Below are 20,601 nucleotides of genomic sequence, written 5' to 3' on the forward strand. Positions count from 1 at the left end.
AACCCAAACTCACCTCCTCATGCTTGTAAGGTAAGCACTTTAATTACTAAGCCATCTCTCCAGTTCCTTAAGACAGACCATGATTTGTTAGTGATAAATGAGCTGCTTGGTTTGTTTTGTTTTGTCTTTTCCTGGACCAAGGTAGATCTTAGAAGCATCACTTCTGCTGGCCAGCCTTGGCTCTGATGGTACCTTTGACTCAAAATAGCATCCACTTGTGCGTGCTGCCTGGTGCTGTTGTGAGTGGGACCAGAACTCCCGGAGGATCCTTGAGATGCACAGTGCTTTGCTCCTCTGATCCTCTGCAGGAAGTAGAGAAGTAGGTGGTCCTTCTTCTCTTAGAGGAAAGGTGGATTTTTCAAACATAGTTTTACTTTCCCCAGGCTGAGAAGCATGATCAGGCCAGTCTCCCTTGCTAGTCTCCCAAGTGGGAGAGAATAGTGCCCACTAGACCATGAGCAGGGATGTGAGTGTCTAGCCTGCTGGATACGTTTTAAGATCTCTGCACACAAAGAGACCTGTGTCCTTGAGCTGAATCTCAAAGATGTAATGAATGGCGGAGCTCACCGTGGATGAGCCAGGACGGTGACCGTGAGCTGTGTCTATATACATATGTAGGGAATGTTGGAACCCAGTGCTTCTTACTCCTTCTTCCCACGTCTCTTGCATCTTTCCCTCCCCCTCATCTCTATTCTCACCTCTCCATTTCCTTCCCAATTTTTATCTTCCTCCTTCTCCTCTTCCTCCTCCTTCTCCTCCCTCTTTCCCTGCCTAACCATACTTCCATCTTCCCCTTTCTTCCTTCTCCTCCTTCCCCTTCTTCTTCAGATTCCCATTCTTCCTCCTCCCCTTCCTTCTTCTTTCTTCTCTTCCTATCTTGATAGACCCTATTGATGCCCGGGAGCATCCTTTCTGTGTCTCGGCCAGCGTCAGGGCATTTTCTATTTAGAAGTACTTGCTAATCTGAATGGCTCATGTGAATTCATTTGTTTGTATGCACATTCTGAACGTGCCAGCCAGGGTGAAGTTCCAGCTCCCTTTATCTTGTCAAATGGTGAGAGAAAAATTGATTTCCGCTCTGCAGTTCATTGACTGCCCCACCTCATTTGGTGGATTAATCTTCCCTTTCCCGCCGGCTTGCCACAGCTCCCCGGCCCTCCCAGAAGTTTCACCTATGAGGAAATGTGTTCCTGGACAAACTGCACTGAGTTATTGACATCATGATGATGATACCCACTTAGCCGTTGGGCCTAGGTTTTGAATGAGTGCTCTTTGGATGCACAGATACCCCAAGAGTAGATTAATTTCTGGGTCTGAATTTTGGCACACTACCTTGTATCGTTCACTGACTAGAGCTAATAAGGTAAGGATGTGGAGGGCTGTTGGTAGCATTGGCAGTTTAAACATTGATGACTTGCTGAGGGTCACTCAATGCCCTGAGGGTTCACTTGGGCCTGTGAAGTTGACTTGGCAGCATCTTTTGGTTAGCATCAGCTCTAGTATGAAAAAAGCCCTAGTGATGTTTAGCTGAACAAAGGGAAAACAACCAAGGGCCATCACTTATTCATTCTACAAGCACATACTGAATACCTGTTCTGGCAATTGCTATACATAGATGCCTCAAGCCTTGTTGGGTGACTTTTCCTGGTGACATATGAACAGATGTCTATGCATCCCAAATAGAGCACAGATGACAAGCCAAAGAAATGGTTCCCCTATAGTCTACTTTTGTGAGCCAGTGAGTCTATTGGGATTACTTACAGGAGCATGGGTGACTCAAAGGCAGCTGCACCCCTGAAAGTCTACCCAGCATGGGTGATGACTCATAAAAGCTTCATCTCATGAGCTCCCTGCACTTGGTGAGCAGTTTGGAAACATGCCCTAACCCTGAATAGTAACTGGTTATCTAACATTGAGAGGGGCCTTTTGAGTCTTGTAAGTTCTAGGGGCTTTCTGCACATTGTAAGTTTTGTTGACTTCCCCTGATCTTAATGAGTTTTCCTCTAGGAGGGAATGTTTCATTTCAGAGGAAATAGTTGTTCAATGGATTTGGTCTCTTACCCTACTTAAATCAGTTTGGTGGTAGTTATGCAAACTATGACTGGAGCCCAATGAAACAAGAACTGAGCATTGCAGCTGCTCCTCTGAGAACAAGGTAGTGTTCCCCAGGTAGACCATGGGGAAAGACAATCCCCCAGGAGACATAGTAGTAGGTACCTAGAACTGTGAGAAACAACACATTGCTTTTTATGTAAAGGTGGGGATGGTAAGGGTACAAGAGAGAGAAGCAGGACTGGACATTGGTTATGTTGAGGTGTTTTTTTCTTAGTTTTAGGTCAAAATATCACTGAAGTTTGTAGAGCAGTATTGAATTTGCTTGAGGGGGGGAAGTAATCTCCAAACTGCATGGAAGATGGTATAGAGGTTTGTAAATGAATTTCTAAACAGTCTTACTAAATAAGAAACACAGAGCCAAATACAGAGGTAATAGCCAAAGAGATCAGAGCAATAGCCACGACTAGCTTTAACTTACCACCAGCAGTAGCTTCCACAGAGAGAGCTTCTTCCCATCTAACCTGTGTTTTTATTGTCTTCCTGTTCTATCTTCTCATTGGCTCTAAGCCCAGCCACATGACTTCCTCATCACTGCCTGTCTATATAGATAGATCTCCAGGTCTCTATGGTTGGTACTGGGATTAAAGGTTTGTGTCACCACATTTGGCTGTGTCCTTGACCACACAGAGACTCTGCCTGCCATGTGATTGGATTAAGGGCATGTGCTACCACTGCCTGATACTTCTGTTTTATGGCTATTTAACCTCTGATCTCCAGGCAACTTTATTTATTAACATACAAATACAATATCACATTTCAACACAAATAAAATATCACCACAGAGGCAGCTGTGTGATTCCATAATCCCAAATGCAAGTGTTGGTTCTTGGAAGCATTATCCCAGTGAACTTGGTAGAAAGGGAATTATCTATTGGAGAAATGAGAAAGAATTGCAACAGGTATTGAAGGAGTTAAAATGTTTAGATATAACGACCGTGTTGATGTGTGAGTACAAAGACAGAATTGTGACTTCTGTCAAATACAGCTGAATAATTTGAGGTACAGAGGAGGAGCAGATGGGAGGTGTGGTCATGATACGTGGGAGGTGCTGGGTGGGCATTTAGATAGAATACAGTCATGAATTGCTTAATGATGGGGAAGGGCACTGAGAAATGTCTCATTGGGAATTTCATTATACTGTGAAAATCAAAGAGCATGTTCACACAAGCTTAGATGCTACACACCTAAGCTTGTGTGTGTGTGTGTGTGTGTGTGTGTGTGTGTGTACACAAGCGAATGAGTGTTTTGTATGTATGAATAAAGCAACACAAGATTGAGTTAGGGACAAGAGGAAATGACGTTATCAAGACCTGTGGTAGGGTTGAGGGATGTAGCTCAGTCAATAGAGTTCTTTGGTAGCATGCACAAAGCCATGGGTCTGTCCCTCGCACGGAATAAACTGAGCATGACGGCATACACACATGTGGTCCTAACACTTGAGGAATGGGATGGGATGATCAGAAGTTAATGTCATTCTCAGCTCCATTACAAGTCTCAGCCAGCCCTGAGCTCCATTACATGAGACAACCAACAATAATAATAAAAAAAATTACAGGTTGTTTTTTTTTCAAAAGAGGAGTAGGAATGTATATTATTAGATATACTAATTATTGCCACTTTCTTGTGATATCTATGTGGTGGGCCTTGGTAGTGCAGGCCTGTTATTCATGAGGTGAGGCAGGAGCATTGTGAGTTAAAGGCCATTTCTCTAAACAAAAAGCAAAAAAAAAAAAAAAAAAAAGGCTAGGAATGCTGCTCAATGATAGAGCCCTTGCACAGAATCCCCAGGTGAGGGGCTAGAGTTGGGGCGTGGCTCAGCTGTAGAGTGACTATTTGGAATCCTCCAGTGAGGGCCTAGGGGTCTGGCTCAGAGGTAGGGTGCCTCCCTGGAACATGCCAGGGGACCTGGTTTGGTGTATTATACTGTCTTAGGGTTTCTACTACTGTAATTAAAACACCATGACCAAAAGCAACTTGGGAAAGAAAGGTTTTATTTCAGCTTACATGTTCGGATCATAGTTCATCCTGAAGGGAAGTCAGGGCAGGAACCTGAGCCTGGAGATAGGCACTGAAGCAGAGGCCAGGGAGGGGTGCTGCTTACTGGCTTGCTTCTCATGGCTTGCTTAGCCTGCGTGTTTATACCCATCCAGGACAACCTTCCTAGGGGTGGCACCCCCAACAGTGGGGCAGACTTTCTCACATCATTAATCAAGAAAAAAAATGTCTCACAGGCTTGGCTATGGGCCTATCTCCTATGAGCATTTTCTCAATTGTTTCCTCTTCCCTAAGAAGCTTGATTCAAGTGAACAATAACAACAGAACCTATCGAGGACAAGTACCTACTTAAAATCCTTCTGTGCGGAGTTGGGGTTATGGCTCAGTGGTAGAGCACCTGCCTAGAATCCCCCAGTGAGGGGCTGGGGTGTGGCTCAGTGGTAGAGCACCTGCCTAGAATCTCCCAGTGAGGGGCTGGGGTGTGGCTCAGTGGTAGAACACCTGCCTAGAATCCCCCAGTGAGGGGCTGGGGTGTGGCTCAGTGGTAGAGCACCTGCCTAGAATCTCCCAGTGAGGGGCTGGGGTGTGGCTCAGTGGTAGAGCACCTGCCTAGGGTGCTTGGGCACCTGGGTTCAATAACCAGTACTAGGAAAAAAAAACCACTAAACAGTGTTAAGAAGAGCTGGTAAGCCGGGCAGTGGTGGCGCACGCCTTTAATCCCAGCACTTGAGAGGCAGAGCCAGGCGGATCTCTGTGAGTTCAAGGCTAACCTGGGCTACAGAGTGAGTTCCAGGAAAGGCACAAAGCTACACAGAGAAACCCTGTCTCGAAAGACCAATAAATAAATAAATAGATAGATAGATAAATAGATAGATAAATAAATGAAATGAAAAAATAAATAAAAATTTTTTTAAAAAAGAGCTGGTGATGTAACTGAGAATTCTTTATTTAGGTCATGCCAAGGAGAAAAACATGGAGTTGTTTACTGCATGGCCGCTGATCACATTTATGGTACTTCTTCACTCAGACTTCTTTTCTTGTTGCAGGAGATGGGCAGGTGGATTTTGATGAATTCATGACAATTCTTGGGCCCAAGCTGGTGTCATCAGAAGGTCGTGATGGTTTCCTTGGAAATACGATAGACAGCATCTTCTGGCAGGTAAGTGAGATGTTCATATAAGATTGAGGCTGGCAGTAACGTGTTTTCTAGGGTGAACTAACTTTGACTATGAAGTCTTGAGTGTCTATTCAGACTGAAGTGAACTCTCTTGGACTGGAGTGAGAGATAGGTGTTCTTTGAATCGGATGTCTCAGTTAAAGTCCACATTATGCTCAGTGAGAATTTGGAGAAGTGAGCTGTCTCCTCACATCTTTTCCTTGGAGCAGAGAGTTTGTGTTTGTGGGAGTGAAATTCTTCCATAACCAACTTATGAAGGGCCTTGTCCTGGGGACCTTGAAAAGGAGACATTGATATTATCTATAAAAATTCTTACTTGGAGCTAAACCCCTGAAAGTTCTCAGTTTAGGTGTTCACAAGAGACACTGGGGCAGGATATCATTTTAGGTAAGAGATTATTGGGAGAGTTATTAATGCCGTAGGCAAACAGGCATGAGACAAGTTCTGAGGAGAATTCAGTTCCATAAGACAGAGTGATGGTCTACTCCTAGGGGCTTTAGGGAGAGAGGTGGTGGTCCTATGCCATGCAGTTGCTGAGGGCTCTTGTAGTACATGCTGGCACTTCGATTTGTGTCTGTCCTCAGTGGCAGGAGTTGATCTCCCTAGGTACTGTGTGTCCCTCATATGGGATGTGGTCACTGTTGTGTCTGATTGGGTAGGGGGTGTAGTGAACTCCCTCTGGAATGTGAGGACTGCCTAGTCACAGGCAGTCACAGCAGGGTGGCTTTCATTTCTTCTACAGCAGCTGTGAGGAGAGAGAAGAGAGCAGTGGGGGAGAGAGCTAGAGCAAGAGAGTGAAGGAACTAGAGAAGAGAGAGAGAGAGAGAGAGAGAGAGAGAGAGAGAGAGAGAGAATGTGTGAGCTCGTGTGTGTGTGTGTGTGTGTGTGTGTGTGTACATGCAAGTGTGTGCATGCACACTTGCATACAGGTGAGCTTAGCCTGAGTAGCTGCTAGCCAAAACCTAACAATCCCAGGAGATTCCCCACTGACAGGGTGCCTAGTTGCTTGTGTTAGATCCCATCACTGCAGGTGCGTTTCAGATGACTCGAGAGTCTTATTTAAGGACCTGTTTCCAATGCTGTCAATTTACAGCCATTTCTGTCTTGCAAATTCTTGTTGGAGATTACTGATGCCTATATTCTAATTATTAGAGTGCCACTAAATCACTTCTACATCGCTTCTCTATTTTAAAATGCGACTATCATTTCATGGTTATGGGATTGGGGGGAATGGGTTATTAATCTTTGCTTTTAAAACACGAGCCCGATAAGTTGTCAAGTTCAATTGAATTGCATTTCTCTCTAGGTTTCTAAAACACTATTGAAGCTGGGCAGGGTGGTGCATACCAAGAGGAGACTTAAGCAGGAGGATTGCTATGAATCTGAAGCCAGCCTGGGCTACAAAGTTTGCAGGGTGAGACCCTGTTTTACAAAACCAAAAACCAAACCTAAATAATAGCAAACAAAAAGAGAAAAATAAAAACCAGGAAAAAGTAAATTAAGAAAAAATACAAGTACCATCAAAACACAGTATTTCTTTGATTTCTTAAGAGTCGTTCCCCCCGCCCCCCCACGTAAATATGTTTTCCTAAGATGGATTAGCAATCCTTTTTCTCATCTCTCTTCTTATTTATCCTGGTATTCATCTAGCATATAGCCAATGGGTGTATAAATACCTTTCATTTGGCTGTTCCGAAATAGATGACAGGAACAATTTGGAGGAAGAAAGACTCATTTTGGCTCACTGTCTCAGAGGATTCGGATGGTCACTTGGCTTTGTGTATCTGGACAAGACATCATGGCAGTGGGAGCACATGGTGCAGGAGAGATGTTCACTCACTTTACAGTGGACAGGAAGCAGAGAGCAAAGCAGGAAGGGGCTGGGTATCACATCCCCCAAGGACCTTACTCTTGTGATGTATCTTCTCAAAGAATTCAAACCATGACTCTGTGGGAGACATTTCAGATTTGCACCATAATGCCATCTTTCAGCCCATCCAGACTGACTTGGAAAGGATATGTTGTTCCCACCCTGTTCATGTTTCCATCAGTTTCATTATTTCTTTCTATCCCAACTTCAACTCTCATGGTCCATCCTAGCCTAGAAAGATGCCACAGGGCATCCTGAGCTCTATGCTTTCTTCCTGACCCCATCTCAGAGGAAGGAATAAATTGTGGGTATCAGATCAGTATCTTACACGGAGGCCCCAGTTCTCCAGATTCTTCACAGTACGGCATCTCCAGGACCAGGCAGCTTTTTTCTAGCATGGTACTGACTCTCTTTAGCATAGTTCTGTCATTCTGTTATGACCACAGATTCTCTTTGGGTTTTATTATACTGTAGGTCTCCCTCCTCTAGGGTGATAAGATTGGGTGCAGCAAAGTGAGCCAATGGGGGAAGTTGCAGCTGAGATAATTTATTTTTATGTATTTTGTGTGACTGCATGTGTGCGAGTGTGAGTGAACATATGTGTCCTTCTACCTTTGTAGAAGCGGGGTCCACCTTTGTTTTTTGAAGCAGGGTCTCTCACTGGCCTGAAATTCACTGATTCAGCTAGCCTCACTGGTCAGCAAGCTCTTGGGACCTTCCCATTTCAGCCTCCCCCAGTCGCTCAGATTATAAATTCAGGACACTATCCACTATTTTTTGTTTGTTTGTTTGTTTGTTTTGTTTTGTGTGTGTGGTGGAGTCTGGGGATCAAACCCAGGTCCTCCTGCTTGTAAGGCAGGCACTTTACCAACTGAGCCAGCGTCCCGTCCCCCTTTGTAATATTTAAATGAGTTCTGGCATGCCAAGGCTTGGGACTCTGTCTCCCCTCTCCCACAGTTACTCCTGCAACTAGCAAACAAGCAGAGGAACATCCCTCAGTTCCTAGCAGCCATGTTCTGCTGCCTGATCACTGAGAAGCAGCATGAGAAAACTGTGTGTGAAATATCCACAACAGCCATCCCTGTATGGGGAGATGCTCACAGCCCTCCATGCTTGGGTGGCTGCGGGGAGAGGGGGGTGTTAAGAGAAGGCTGTGTGCATGAATGTATCTATTTAGTCTGTGGCAGTGGTTGGTAGTGTAAGAAAGAGGAACGCAGAGGCAGGTTTCTGCCTCTGGTATTCCAGGAGCGGATGCTAGCAGCAGGAGGGCATAGTACCCTAGGAAGGACACCATGCTAAGAGACTGGCAAGGCTTTCAATCAGAGCCAGCATCCAGTTCTCACAGAAGCAAAGGTACTTGGATTCAGCTGTGACTCCTCACATGGCATCCTAATAGGGGAGCTGAAAATGACAGTGAGTATTTGGCAAGTCACACAGTTTCAGTAGATCATGAATTTGAGAGTGGCCCAGCTGGGTGCTCTGGCTCTGGCTCTCTCAGGGGGCTGCTGTCGACATGCCTGCTGTGGTCATGAGAAGGCTTGGCTGAGGCTCAGGGATGTGCTTTCGGCTACCTCGTTGCCCCGGCTAGCAACCTGTTCTCAGGTCTCCACCATAAGTGCCTCTCCATACTGTCACTTGAGCATCCTGACCTGCCATTGGCTTCGCTTAAAGCCAAGGATCAAAGAGAGTGCAATGCAGAAGGCATGGGGACTTTAAGACTGTGTGTGTGTGTGTGTTTGTGTGTTCTCGTATGCACACCTGTGTGTGGAGGCTGGAAGCCCAGCTTCAAGTATTGTTCCCCAGGATCTGGCTCCTTTGGTTAATGACAGAGTCTCTCATTGGGCTTTATCAACTAGGCTAGGCCAATTGGCTAAAAGGCCTCAAGGATCCACCTGTCCCTGCCTCCCCCACACCTGGATCACAAGCACACGCCTGGCCAGCTTTTCCCATGCAAAGTGACTGCTGGGAATTGAACTCGGGGGGGGGGGGGGGGGGGGGCTGCTTGCTAAGGAAGCACTTACTGACTAAGCAATCTCTCCAGCCCAGGCCTCCACTCCTGATCTGATACTGCTTCCACAAGCCTTGCTTTTTCTCAAGCTTCACATTCCTCCTACCTTAGAGAAAACCCAAAGGTGGGGAGGCTCTTCTTCTCTACATCACAGACCAGAAATCTTGCTAAGCACTGAGCTCATCTTCCTAATTAAATCTGTTTTCTGATGCTCTTACCTTCCTGGAGTTCTAGCCTACATTGCCAAGGGTAAAATAAAATCAAATGTGATTTTGAAAACACACACACACACACACACACACACACACACACACACACACACACACACAACTATTTATCACTTGGTATTAGTCCTAAAATTGTGACTTACTGCATTTGTGCATGGAATTGGATTGGTGATGGTGGAATGTAACTAGCTGTACCCACAGCTTCCTTCTTAAAGGATATAGCCTGCAGGTCATGGTCTAGATGGTCTGGTCCAAACAGGATATTCTGTGCCTGGGTGTGAGGCTCAGATTCCATGGCATCCAGTCCAGCACCCTCTTAGATAGTAAGTTATAACTTGAAAGCCTTTGGCGTATGTGTGTGCTACTGCCTCTTGAGACAGGGTCTCTCACAGGCTTGTAAATCACCATAGGCTAGCTGGGCCAGTGAGTCCCAGAGATTTCCCCATCTCTGCTTCTCCAGTGCTGGAATTTTTACAAGCATCTACTATCACACCTGGATCCGTGTAAGGGTTCTGGGGGTGGAATTCTGGTCCTCCATTATCAACTGAGCTCTCCCCTCTGCCAGAACTTTTGTTTTCTTTTTGAGACAATGTATCCTGAGCTGGCCTCCAACCCTGATCCTCCTGCCTCAGCCTGCCTCAGCCTCCAGCGTGAGACTTATAGGCACCTACCACCAATACTCAGCTGAGAACTTCGGAAACTTTACTGTTGTCTGTTCCTTCCATGTATCAAATTTCGGTGTATTTGATGCTATTGCAGGGATATAAGGGGGAGGAAATGTGAAATTCTGTTTGAAGTTGGCCTTGGGGCTTGATGCATTGGAGTGATGGAAAGGAAGAGAGGGAGGGGCTGAAAAGATTTGGACCAGGACTGTAGGATGACCTTCCTGCTCAACATTCCTGGAGAGACATGAGCAAATGACTACTTAACCCCAGAAAGGAAACCAATGATAGATAAAAGTCAACTGAGCAAACTAATGAGCTTACTGGTGTTATTTACAGTCATGTGGGTGAGAAGTTATTTACAGGAGCATGGACAACTCAAAGGTCCCTGTGTTACTGGAAAACCCACCCTAGCATGGATAACAACTCAAAAAAGTTACATGCCTGGTGCTCCATTCAGAACTTGAAGGCTAAGTAAAGAGGCTCCTCTCTCCAGCAACTATTACTGTTTATATAACCCTAGGGAGGGAGGCCTTGTGAATCCTGTAAATCTCAGGAACTTTCTGAGCCTTGTAAGCTTCCTTTGCTTCCTGCCTGTTAAGAGATGTCCCTCCAGGATGGAGATTGCTACCAAACAATGCTATTTGCTTTGTGACCACTGAGAAGGGTAGTCCTCAGCACTCCCTTATGACACCACTTCCTTTATACCACACACCAGGACCCCAGCTGTATTCTGGAATGTCTCATAGAGATTTAGATTGGGGAGGAGAGAGCCATTTATTGTTGAGTGTCTACATGAGCTCATTTGTTACAAGAAGCCTTCTACATTATCTTCTTCTTGACCTCTGGAACTGTGCTGGGATTTTTTACAAGTGTGTGGACTACAAACAATCAGAAGGATAATAACAAGGATCTCAGCAGATTAAACAGCACTCTTGACTCTAGTGGTCACAGTCACACAGCCACCCCTCTTAGTATATATTTTTTTTCTGAGGAAAAGGAGCCAGGGCTTCTACATTGAATTAGGAGAGAGCTATTTGTGTGACTGAAACTGTTGAAAGGGGGCTCCGGAAATGTGGCTTTCCTGGTAGTGAGCTAGCCTAACATGCACACAGTCCTTTGTTCCATCCCCAGCGCCACATAAAAACCCAGGCATGCTGGTACACACCTGGAATCCTCACATGAGGCAGGAAGTGGCCAGGGTTAATGTATCCTCTAGGATATAATTCTCAAGGGACCTAATTTTCCAGATCCTCCCAAAATAGCATCATCAACGGGGTACTGAGCATTCAACATATGCTCAGTAGGGTGCACTGGGGGGTTCATATTCAATTCTTAGATTGTGATCATGTCTAGCTTGTCACACAGACTTGCGCCATATCCAAGGCAAAGTCAATATCCTAGCATAAGAGCACAAGTTGGAGGCTGGGAAGATGACTCTGTCAGTAAGGTATTTGCTGTATCAGCATGAGGTTCGATCCTCAGAACCCATGTTTCAAATACAAATTGGCATGGCGATTAGTAACCCCAGCCTGGGAGGCAGAGATGGGTAGATCCCTGGGGTCCTACTGGCCAGCCAGTCTAACCTACTTGGTGAGCTCTTGGTCAGGGGGAGAGACTGAAGAAAGAAAGGTAGAAAGAATCTGAGGAACGACAGTTAAGAATGACCTCCGACCCCCACCCCCATTACATGCACAGCTCACCATACCCAGATAGTAGGCTCAAACAAGACTGCTTACCAAACCAGCATGTCCTGTGCCTGAATACCTAACCACAGGACGGCCCAGGGCCTCTCTCAGCTACCCACTCCTCCCTATCTGTGGGAGAATCGTACAGCACCTACAGCTGCTCCCCAGGGATCTTTACAGATTTGGCTTCTATCCCTCCATCCCTCATTATGACTGTGTCTTATTTCTCCTCTACTCCTCCCCTACCTTCCCATTTCTGCTTAAGTTCTGGACTCATGGTCTCTGTGGCAATCCAAACACACTGGGCGGAGCCGGGGGATATGGCTCCATGGTTAAGAGAGTATACCGCTCTTAAAAAGAACCTATAGTTTGGTTTCTAGTCCCCAAGCGGGGCAGCTCACACTGCCTGTAACTCCAGTTGCAGGGGATTCAGCACCCTCTTCTGGACTCCATGGGCACTGCACTCACATGTGCACATACACCGCCCCCCATATGCACAAAATTAAATCTTTTTTTTTTAAAGTCCTACCAAAAAAAATTCATTGCCAAGTCCTGGCCTTGACGCTGCCTGGGATGTTAGACACTGTATTTGTAGCCATGGTAGACATAGGTGGTAACTTGGCTTGGAGCTTTTGACTCATAGGCAGATGAGGGGTCTCGATGCTCCATGTTCATGATGCGTAATAAAACTCTACAGAGCTGCAGGTGTGCATTATCATGGAAAATCTGCTATGCCTTTAAGAGCTGAATGGAGATGGGCTGAGATGTTGACAGCGACATTCTGTGTGGTGGGAGGGTGGAGGTGTTTTCTAAAATTTCAACAGTGGGCATATGTTACTTTCATAATTGAGAGGAAAGTTATAGAAGACACAGACTCCAGCTAGCCGTGTGTCTATTAATAGCTTTTTTTTTTCTCTGTGTAAGACTAGAGGTTACCTGAGTGAGGCTGGCTGTGAGGAAGACTACAGGGAAAATAGTTGTGTGGAATGACAAGTGTGTTCATTTCTGTGAGGTTTTGGTACATGGGCTAAGGCTTAGAAAATATCAGAACATGTCATTTTTGAGATATTCCTTCTCTCCTTCTCTTTCCTCTTCTCTCTCTTCCTCCTTCCTCCCTCCCCACCTCCATCCTTCCCTTCCTTTGTCTCTTCTCTTCCTCTGTCCTCCTTCCCTCCTGCTCTCTCTCTCTCTCTCTCTCTCTCTCTCTCTCTCTCTCTCTCTCTCTCTCTGTCTGTCTCTGTCTATCTCTGTATGTGTGGTGGTGGTGGTGGTGGGGAGGCAGTTGCTAGGGATCGAACCCAGGATCCCACACATGCTGGGTGAGCACCCCAACACTGAGCTACACCCCCAACTCTGTTTGTTCTTTTTTGGTTTGAGTTGCGTCTCACTAAGTTGCTACAACTGACCTTGAACTCTCTCTGCACTCCAGACGGGATTCAAACTTGGCATACTTCTTCTCAGCTTTTTGAGAGGCTGAGTTGACAGGAGTGAGCTGCCATTGTGGCCTCAATTTTTTTTTTCTTTTTAAAATTAACTTAGCTCTTCCCCACACATCTTCCACTCATCACATCTGGCACCAGCTGGATGTTTCTCCTCTAATATTGTGTCAACTTGCCACTCTCTCGGAGTCCTGGATCCACACGGCAGCTCTCCCCTTCTTCCTCTGATGGTGCCTGAGTATCTCTCAGCGTCAGTGTCCATCACCACACCTGTTAGACTGACAGCGAGCTCCTGAATGCCCAAAGTAATTTTCCTACGTGTGAAATATGGAAGCGGGAGGTGTCTGAGCTGACACGGTTTCCCACCATGTTGTTCTGAGAGCATCAGCAGTAGTAGCATCATCACTTGGCACTTGTTAGAAGGCAAATTTCCTGATCCTACACCCCAGGACATCAACACTGAAAAACCAGGGAGCCTGGTATCTGCAGCCTGCGGGTGATGGAGCTTGATCAAAACGGAGAGGCTCTGATTTTGAAGATGTTTAAGGAGCCTGGCATTTGCGATGGAATAGCCAGCCTTATTTACTGTTGTGTCGAAATCTTAGTTTCCTTCTAGCGTGGTAATTTGAGTTATTCCTTATTTATCACATTTTAAGTGTAACTTTCGGGGCTTCTTAAGGGGTTTCCACCCATGAGCCCTTCTCACCCAAGAGGTTTTTTTCTTCAACTAATTGATTAATATTTTTTATGTAGGTGTATGTATGACACAGTGTATGTGGTGTGTGTGAGTGTGTGTGTGTGTGTGTGTGTGTGTGTGTGTGTGTGTGTGTGTGTGTGAGAGAGAGAGAGAGGGGGCAACCCTCTGACATTCTCTCCTTCCACCATGTGGGTCCCAGGGACTCAGAGACAGGTCACCTATTTTTATATGCCCTGTGTATATAAGTGGATGGAATAATGTACAAATCAAGCATTTATTTATAATACATCCTGAAGAAATATATCACAGGGGCTTGAGAGCTAGCTTGGTGGTAGGAACTTGTACTGACTGCTCCTGCAGAGGAATTGGATGCCCAGAACAGCTCACAACTGCCTGACTCTCCAGCTCGGGGGACCGACCCTTTCCAGGCCCCTGTAGGCACTGATGCACAGGTACAAATGCCAAACATAGATTAAAAATAAATCTTGAGCCGGGCGTTGGTGGCGCACGCCTTTAATCCCAGCACTCGGGAGGCAGAGGCAGGCGGATCTCTGTGAGTTCGAGGCCAGCCTGGGCTACCAAGTGAGCTCCAGGAAAGGCGCAAAGCTACACAGAGAAACCCTGTCTCGAAAAAAAAAACCAAAAAAAAAAAAAATAAATAAATAAATAAATAAATCTTGAAAAAATGTATTTTAAAACAACTTTTGTATACATAATCATTTTACCATTTATTAAAGGAAAGACAGATTTGCATATTAATGAGATAAATGTGCCTGTTTGTACACAAGGAATTGTCTTAGGTGAGCGTTTGACACTGTAAGACACTGTGCCAAACTTTTTTGATATGTGGTAGGAACACTGCTTTGCATAAATGTGTAGTTCAGAAGGAGAAGAGTATGCTGGGGACTGTCTTAGTCCTGAGCCAAAATTCAGTGCAACAATTATTTTTTCAGGAAATTCAAGTCATCAATTCGAAGATCAATTTTTAAAATTCAGTGTTCTAACACCCTACAACCCCCAAGTACACTAATTAGATACTTACCTGCTGAGGAGTGACATATGAAAATCTAACCGGCCTTTGTTTGCGGTGATGAAGCCATTGTGTTTCTGGAAGAGCAGAAGCCCTAGCATGTACGGTGCAAACACTGCCATTCATGACAGGTAGTGCTCTCCAATCCGAGCCCGGGCTCCTCGGGAGGCTGGTGAGTGTGGTGTGAAGGCATGCCCAGGGTCCAGTGCATGTGTGGCGCATTCAGAACCAAGGCTTCCGGGAAGTCACACCCCGGACGGATGCATCCAGAAATACATCGAGCTCCTCGTGTGTTTGATTCTTTGTTAATCTTCTGGCTGTTGTCTGGTCAGCATCCTTTTCCTGTCGCCGGGTTTTTGTGATCCCCACATGCAGTTGACCCCATCTGGTGTCATAACCCACCGTTTGAGAAGCGGGAGTCTATACAACACAGTAGTTTCAAATGGTTACGTTTTCTAAAGATTTTTAAAATTACATGTGTTTGTATGGGTGTCTGTGTATGTGATTATAGGAACACTTGGAAGCTAGAAGCATTGGATCTCCTGGGTTAGAATTACAGTAGGCTGTGAGGAGCCTAGGGTAGATGCTGGGACTTGAACTCTGGTCTCCTGTAAGGGTAGTATGTACTCTGAACAGCTGAGCCATCTTTTCAGCCTCCCATTCTGGCTTTAAAGTATAGAGAAATTATTAACTTTTTTGTATGTTTGTGTGTTCTTGTATACAGGTACACCTATGTATGCATATTTATTTGCATGTGCATGTGTTTAGAGGCCAGAAGACCCACCTTGGCTGTCATTCCTTGGGTACCAATCACCTTGTTTTTTTTTGAGGGTTTTTTTTTTGAGACAGACTTGCACTGAACTTGGAGCTCACTGGCGAGATGAGCTAGTTGGCCAGCAACCGCCAGAGATTCTCCTGTGTCTACCTTCCCAGTGTGGAGATTATAAGCATGCACCACCATACTTAGCTTTTTAAAATTAAACTTAATTTTTTTTAGGTGGGCTCTGGGGTTAGAACTCAGGTCGTCATCCTTACGTTACCAACACCTTACCGCAGAGCCATTCCCCCAGCCCTTTTGTTAGTTTCTTGGCAGGAAGGGTTAAATAAGAACACACAGGAAGCCATTTGAACTCAGCACTGGCATAGAACTAGGCCCAGCAGACTGCACCAGTATCTGATGTGGTTGGTTGCAGGAAGTGGTACAACCACATAGCTAATTAAACTATAGCCAACTGACTAGTTAATTGAATAAACTGTAGCCAGTTAAGTTGTTTTCTGTCTCACTTCCATTTTTTTTTTCTCTATAAACGCTGTCCAATTGGCAACCACCTCCACTTGGCTGGGGTTAATTCAAAACAATTTTTAAAGTATTTAAAAAAAACAAGTTTTAAAATGTGTTGTGTTTTATAGACTACCTCTTCTCAAACTGTGGATTATGACACCAGATGGGGTCAACTACATGTGGGGATCACACACACACACACACACACACACACCCCAAAAACAAAACACCTCAAAAAAACAAAAGCAAAAACAAAACAAAACAAAAAAACCCAAAAACCTGGCAACAGTAAAATGATTCTGACCAGACAGTGACCAAAAAATTAATTAAAAACTAAATACATAACTCACTGAGTTACATCTCCAGCCCATGAGATACTTCCAGCACACATATGGAATAGTTTGTGAACAGTTGGTACATGTTTATAAGCCCAGCACCTGGCAGGCTAAGGCAGGAGCATCCGCTCTGATCTTTGACCTGCTTAATATATAAATCATGTTTTGTTTTTCTTTGTTCAAACTCTGAAGTTTAATTGGTTGGCAGAACTTTCCTTTTAATAGAAATGGTTTTCCAAGCATTAAAATGATGAACGTAAAAGAATTACGTACTTTAAAAGTAACAGAAAATAAATAGACTAGAACATGGCAACTGATATAAATAAATAAATCATATGTAAAGAGCACTGTTAAGGCAATATGGACATGGTGACTAGGAAAATAGGGATATGAGAGTAGGCTCAAAGGACCACGGAGAGATTGTTTATTGTGATACTGGCATTTGAACTCAGGGCCTTGTACATAATAGGCAAGCATTCTACCACTGAGCCAACCCTCTAGGCCTTCTTTTAATTTTTTTTTTTTTCAATTTTGGAGACAAAGTCTCATGTATTGCAAGATAACCTTGACTGGCTGTGTAGTCAAAGACGGCTTTGAACTCCTGATCCTTCTGTCTCCACTTCCTGGATGCTAGGATTGCAGGTGTGCAGCATTTCAGCCCGTGTGGTGTATGAGATGCTGAGGATGGAACCCAGGACTTCATGCATGCTAGTTGAGTGCTCTACCCACAGGGCTACATCCCCAGTCCATGAGACACTTTCAATACATGTGGGGCAATAGTCTGTGAGCTGGGCATGTTGGCGCACATCTGTATTCCCAGCAGCTGGCAGGCTGAGGCAGGAGAAAGGGCAAAACATCGAAGGAACAATAATTGAAAAATAACTCGAGAATAGTTTTCTCCCTAATCACTGTTAAAAGGAAGGTTCCTTTGACCAATTAAATTTAGTAGAGCTTTATGTGAACAAACAAAATTGTGATTCAGGTCTGGGACAGACCATTGAACAAGCCTGGCTTTGAAAACTCCAACCCCAATCGCCATCTATCAGCATTTAGAGACTCCAGAGGTGGGGATGGGGTGAGGGGGTGGGGGGCCATGTGGGAGAACATAGAAAACTGGAAGTATAACATAGCACCTAGAAGTGGGATGTAGAAAACAATTGGCTAAAACTTCGTCAGCCAGCTGGTCAATTATTTACAGCTTAACATTAATTGATGTCAGCTTCGGCAGTTAATTCACTGTTGGGGGAGGAGTCTCTTGCGACCCATGAAGTTCAGTGGCTATGATTAAGTTCTAATTGGTTTGGCTGTCTCTGTGTAATGCAAGCATGTGGTCCACGCTTAGGTTCGCCCCAAGATTTGGTTTAGTACTACCAGTTGCTCTCAAGGGTAAATTAAGGGCTGGCAATATGGCTTAGCAAGTAGCGGGTGCTTGCCACCAAGCCTGATGACCTGAGTTCAACCCCCTGGAACTACATAATGGAAGGAGAAAAACCAAGACCCGTGAGTTTTCATCTTGCCTCCACGTGTATGCTGTGGTGATGTATTGTGTACCCTAATAAAATTTGCCTGAAGATCAGAGGACAGAACAAGCCACCAGATTAAACATAGATGCCAGGCAGTGGTGCACGCCTTTAATCCCAGCACTTGGGAGGCAGAGATCCATCTGGATCTCTGTGAGTTCAAAGCTACCCTGGACTACATGAGATTGACTCAGTTTAGGAGAGAAACAGAGCCAGGCCGTGGTACACACCTTTAATCCCCATACTTGGGAGTCATATGCCTTTAATTCCAGCACTCAGGATCTCATGCCTTTGCTCCCAGTACTTGGAAGGCACACGTGCCTTTAACCGCAGCACAAAGAAGGAAGTGATATGGCTGGGCAGAGAAAGGTATAGAAGGCCTGAGGAGATAGGAACTGAGGCCTTTTCGGCTAAAGCCTTTTCAGGCTGAGGAGTCCTAGAGGTAAGTCGTAGCAGTGGCTTGTTCCTTTGTCTCTCTGATCTTTCAGCTTTATGTGGCTCCAGGTTTTTAATAAAAGACCACTGAGCAATTCGAGCAACAGAATGCGGTTGCATGTGTACCAACACACAAGTAAATAACTGTAACAATATAAGAAGTTCCTAAATAAGTGAGTTAAATGGGCAAAGCTATATGCCACCAGGGAATTACACATTGTTTAGAGTGCTTGTTGCTCAGTCCTAAAGACTGGAGTTTGAATTCCGGTACCCATGGCTGGCAGAGCACAAACTCCTGTAACTCCAACGGGGAAGAATCTGATGCCTACTTCCGACCTCCTTGGGCAAGCATGCTTGAACACACACACACACACACACACACACACACACACACACACACACACACACACACACACAAATGATAAAGACAAACATAAATCTTAAAAAATTAATTCTGTGTCTACGAATCTATCACCCCCAAATCTGTCAGCAAATGCAGCTGTAAGGGTGGAATATTGTATAATTATTAAAAATAACATCATCACCTTTTAGTCACTGGAAAAGTCACTCTAGGAATTGGATTTATGGTGTAATTACATAGATGTTCTACTGTTATTATAAATTCATTTATATTCATCTATTATGCAACTCTTTATAGTCATCTGTGAAATCCATTTATATTCATAGAGAAAAGCTGCAGGAAATGCAATAAATATAATGCTACTTGTTATTATTTATATCAATAAAAGTGAAGATAATTTTTGTTCTTTGTACTTGTTTTTATTTCCTGAAATTTCTATAATTAGGCAGTCTGGAATATTTTGATGTTTTTTTCCCCAATACATTTATTTATTTATATGGGGAGAGAATCATGCACTCTGGCATGTGTGTGTGAGTCAGGGGACAACTTTTAGGGGTCAGCTCTGTTTTGCTTTTTGTGGGTCCTTGTGATTGAACTCAGGTCTTCAGGCTGGGCAGCAAGCATCCTTACCTGCTGAGTCATATTGCGGTCCTTAAATTAACTTGACAAGTGACTAATCACTGAGTTATTTGGAAGACTCCCCTCCCCATTTATTTTTAAAATTAGGGCTTTGCTATATACCACTGACTGGCTTTGAACGTTTTGGGGTCCCCCTGCCTCAGCTTCCCAAGTGTAGGCCTTATGGGCACGTCTCACTGTGCCTGGTGATTCCATTTTGTTGTGGATCTGATAAAGTTAACAAAATTTCAAAGTAATAATCCGCATTATAAAACAACTGTTTGTCCTGGCAAAATAAAGAGGAGCTGGATTCGAAGGGCTTTCTTATACACGAAGCCCACGTGGTGTGGTGTGCAAAGCAGAAAACTGATGTCCAAGCATGCAAACACGAAATCCAAATGAATCACAGCCACCAGATGCTGGGAGGGAAGGTTTAGGTACTGAGTGGTGTTGGCTCAGTGGCAGCTGCCCACCCCAAGCTGCTATGTGGCCTTCAGCTGTGGAGGCCACAGAAAGCGCATTGCCAAATGAACAGATGGACCTGCGCACATACCCAACTCATGTGCTGACAAGCTCACACTTTAGGAGACTGTCTGAACTCATGTTCTAATCAGAAGAGAAATCCAAAGCAATTTAAAGGCTGGGACTGTGTTTCAGTTGGGAGAGTGCTTATCTACCACACAAGAAGTGCTGAGTTTGATCCCCAATAATGTGTATAAACTGAGTGTGATGCCACATGCTTTAAGTTACTCCCAGCACGTGGGAGGTAGAGGCAGGAGGATCAGAAATGTAAGGTTATTCTGGCTACAAATTGAGTTGGAAGCCAACCTCCTCCAAACATGGCCTGGGGTGGGGCTCGGAGGAGACAATTTTAAAAATCCATTTGAAATCAATATTGGCTGTTTTTAAGCATGTGGCTGGAATGAGTTGATCACTGGCTTTGGCAGAAGGAAGAAAAAGTAACCAAAAAAGTGACTAAAGAAATCCATAATTCTTTTATCCTGTAGAACATTCCAAAGTTATACTGAAAGTCATTTTCTAGTCTTTTAGGTAAAAGCAAGTATGATTTTCTTTCACTGAATTGGTTCATTCTCCAAGTGCTGACACACAGTGTGGCATACTCTTCCAAGTACCTTGCACAC

The 20,601-nt window shown here is 44.7% G+C and overlaps 1 protein-coding gene and 1 non-coding gene across 3 annotated transcripts in view; one reads left to right on the plus strand and one right to left on the minus strand.

Moving 5' to 3' along the window:
* Caln1 (calneuron 1) overlaps positions 1-20,601 on the plus strand; it is a 467,294-nt gene that overhangs the window by 276,565 nt on the left and 170,128 nt on the right. For both annotated transcript variants that reach the window (XM_016002519.3, XM_006971342.4), the window contains one exon: positions 5,157-5,269. In XM_016002519.3, coding sequence (XP_015858005.1) covers positions 5,157-5,269 — 113 coding nt within the window. The remainder of the gene's footprint in view (positions 1-5,156; positions 5,270-20,601) is intronic.
* Positions 7,970-8,050, minus strand: Trnav-uac (transfer RNA valine (anticodon UAC)). The gene has a single exon. It is a non-coding gene; the product is annotated as a tRNA-Val (tRNA).

This window comes from Peromyscus maniculatus, chromosome 23 (genome assembly GCF_049852395.1).
Source record: "Peromyscus maniculatus bairdii isolate BWxNUB_F1_BW_parent chromosome 23, HU_Pman_BW_mat_3.1, whole genome shotgun sequence".
NCBI lineage: Eukaryota > Metazoa > Chordata > Mammalia > Rodentia > Cricetidae > Peromyscus > Peromyscus maniculatus.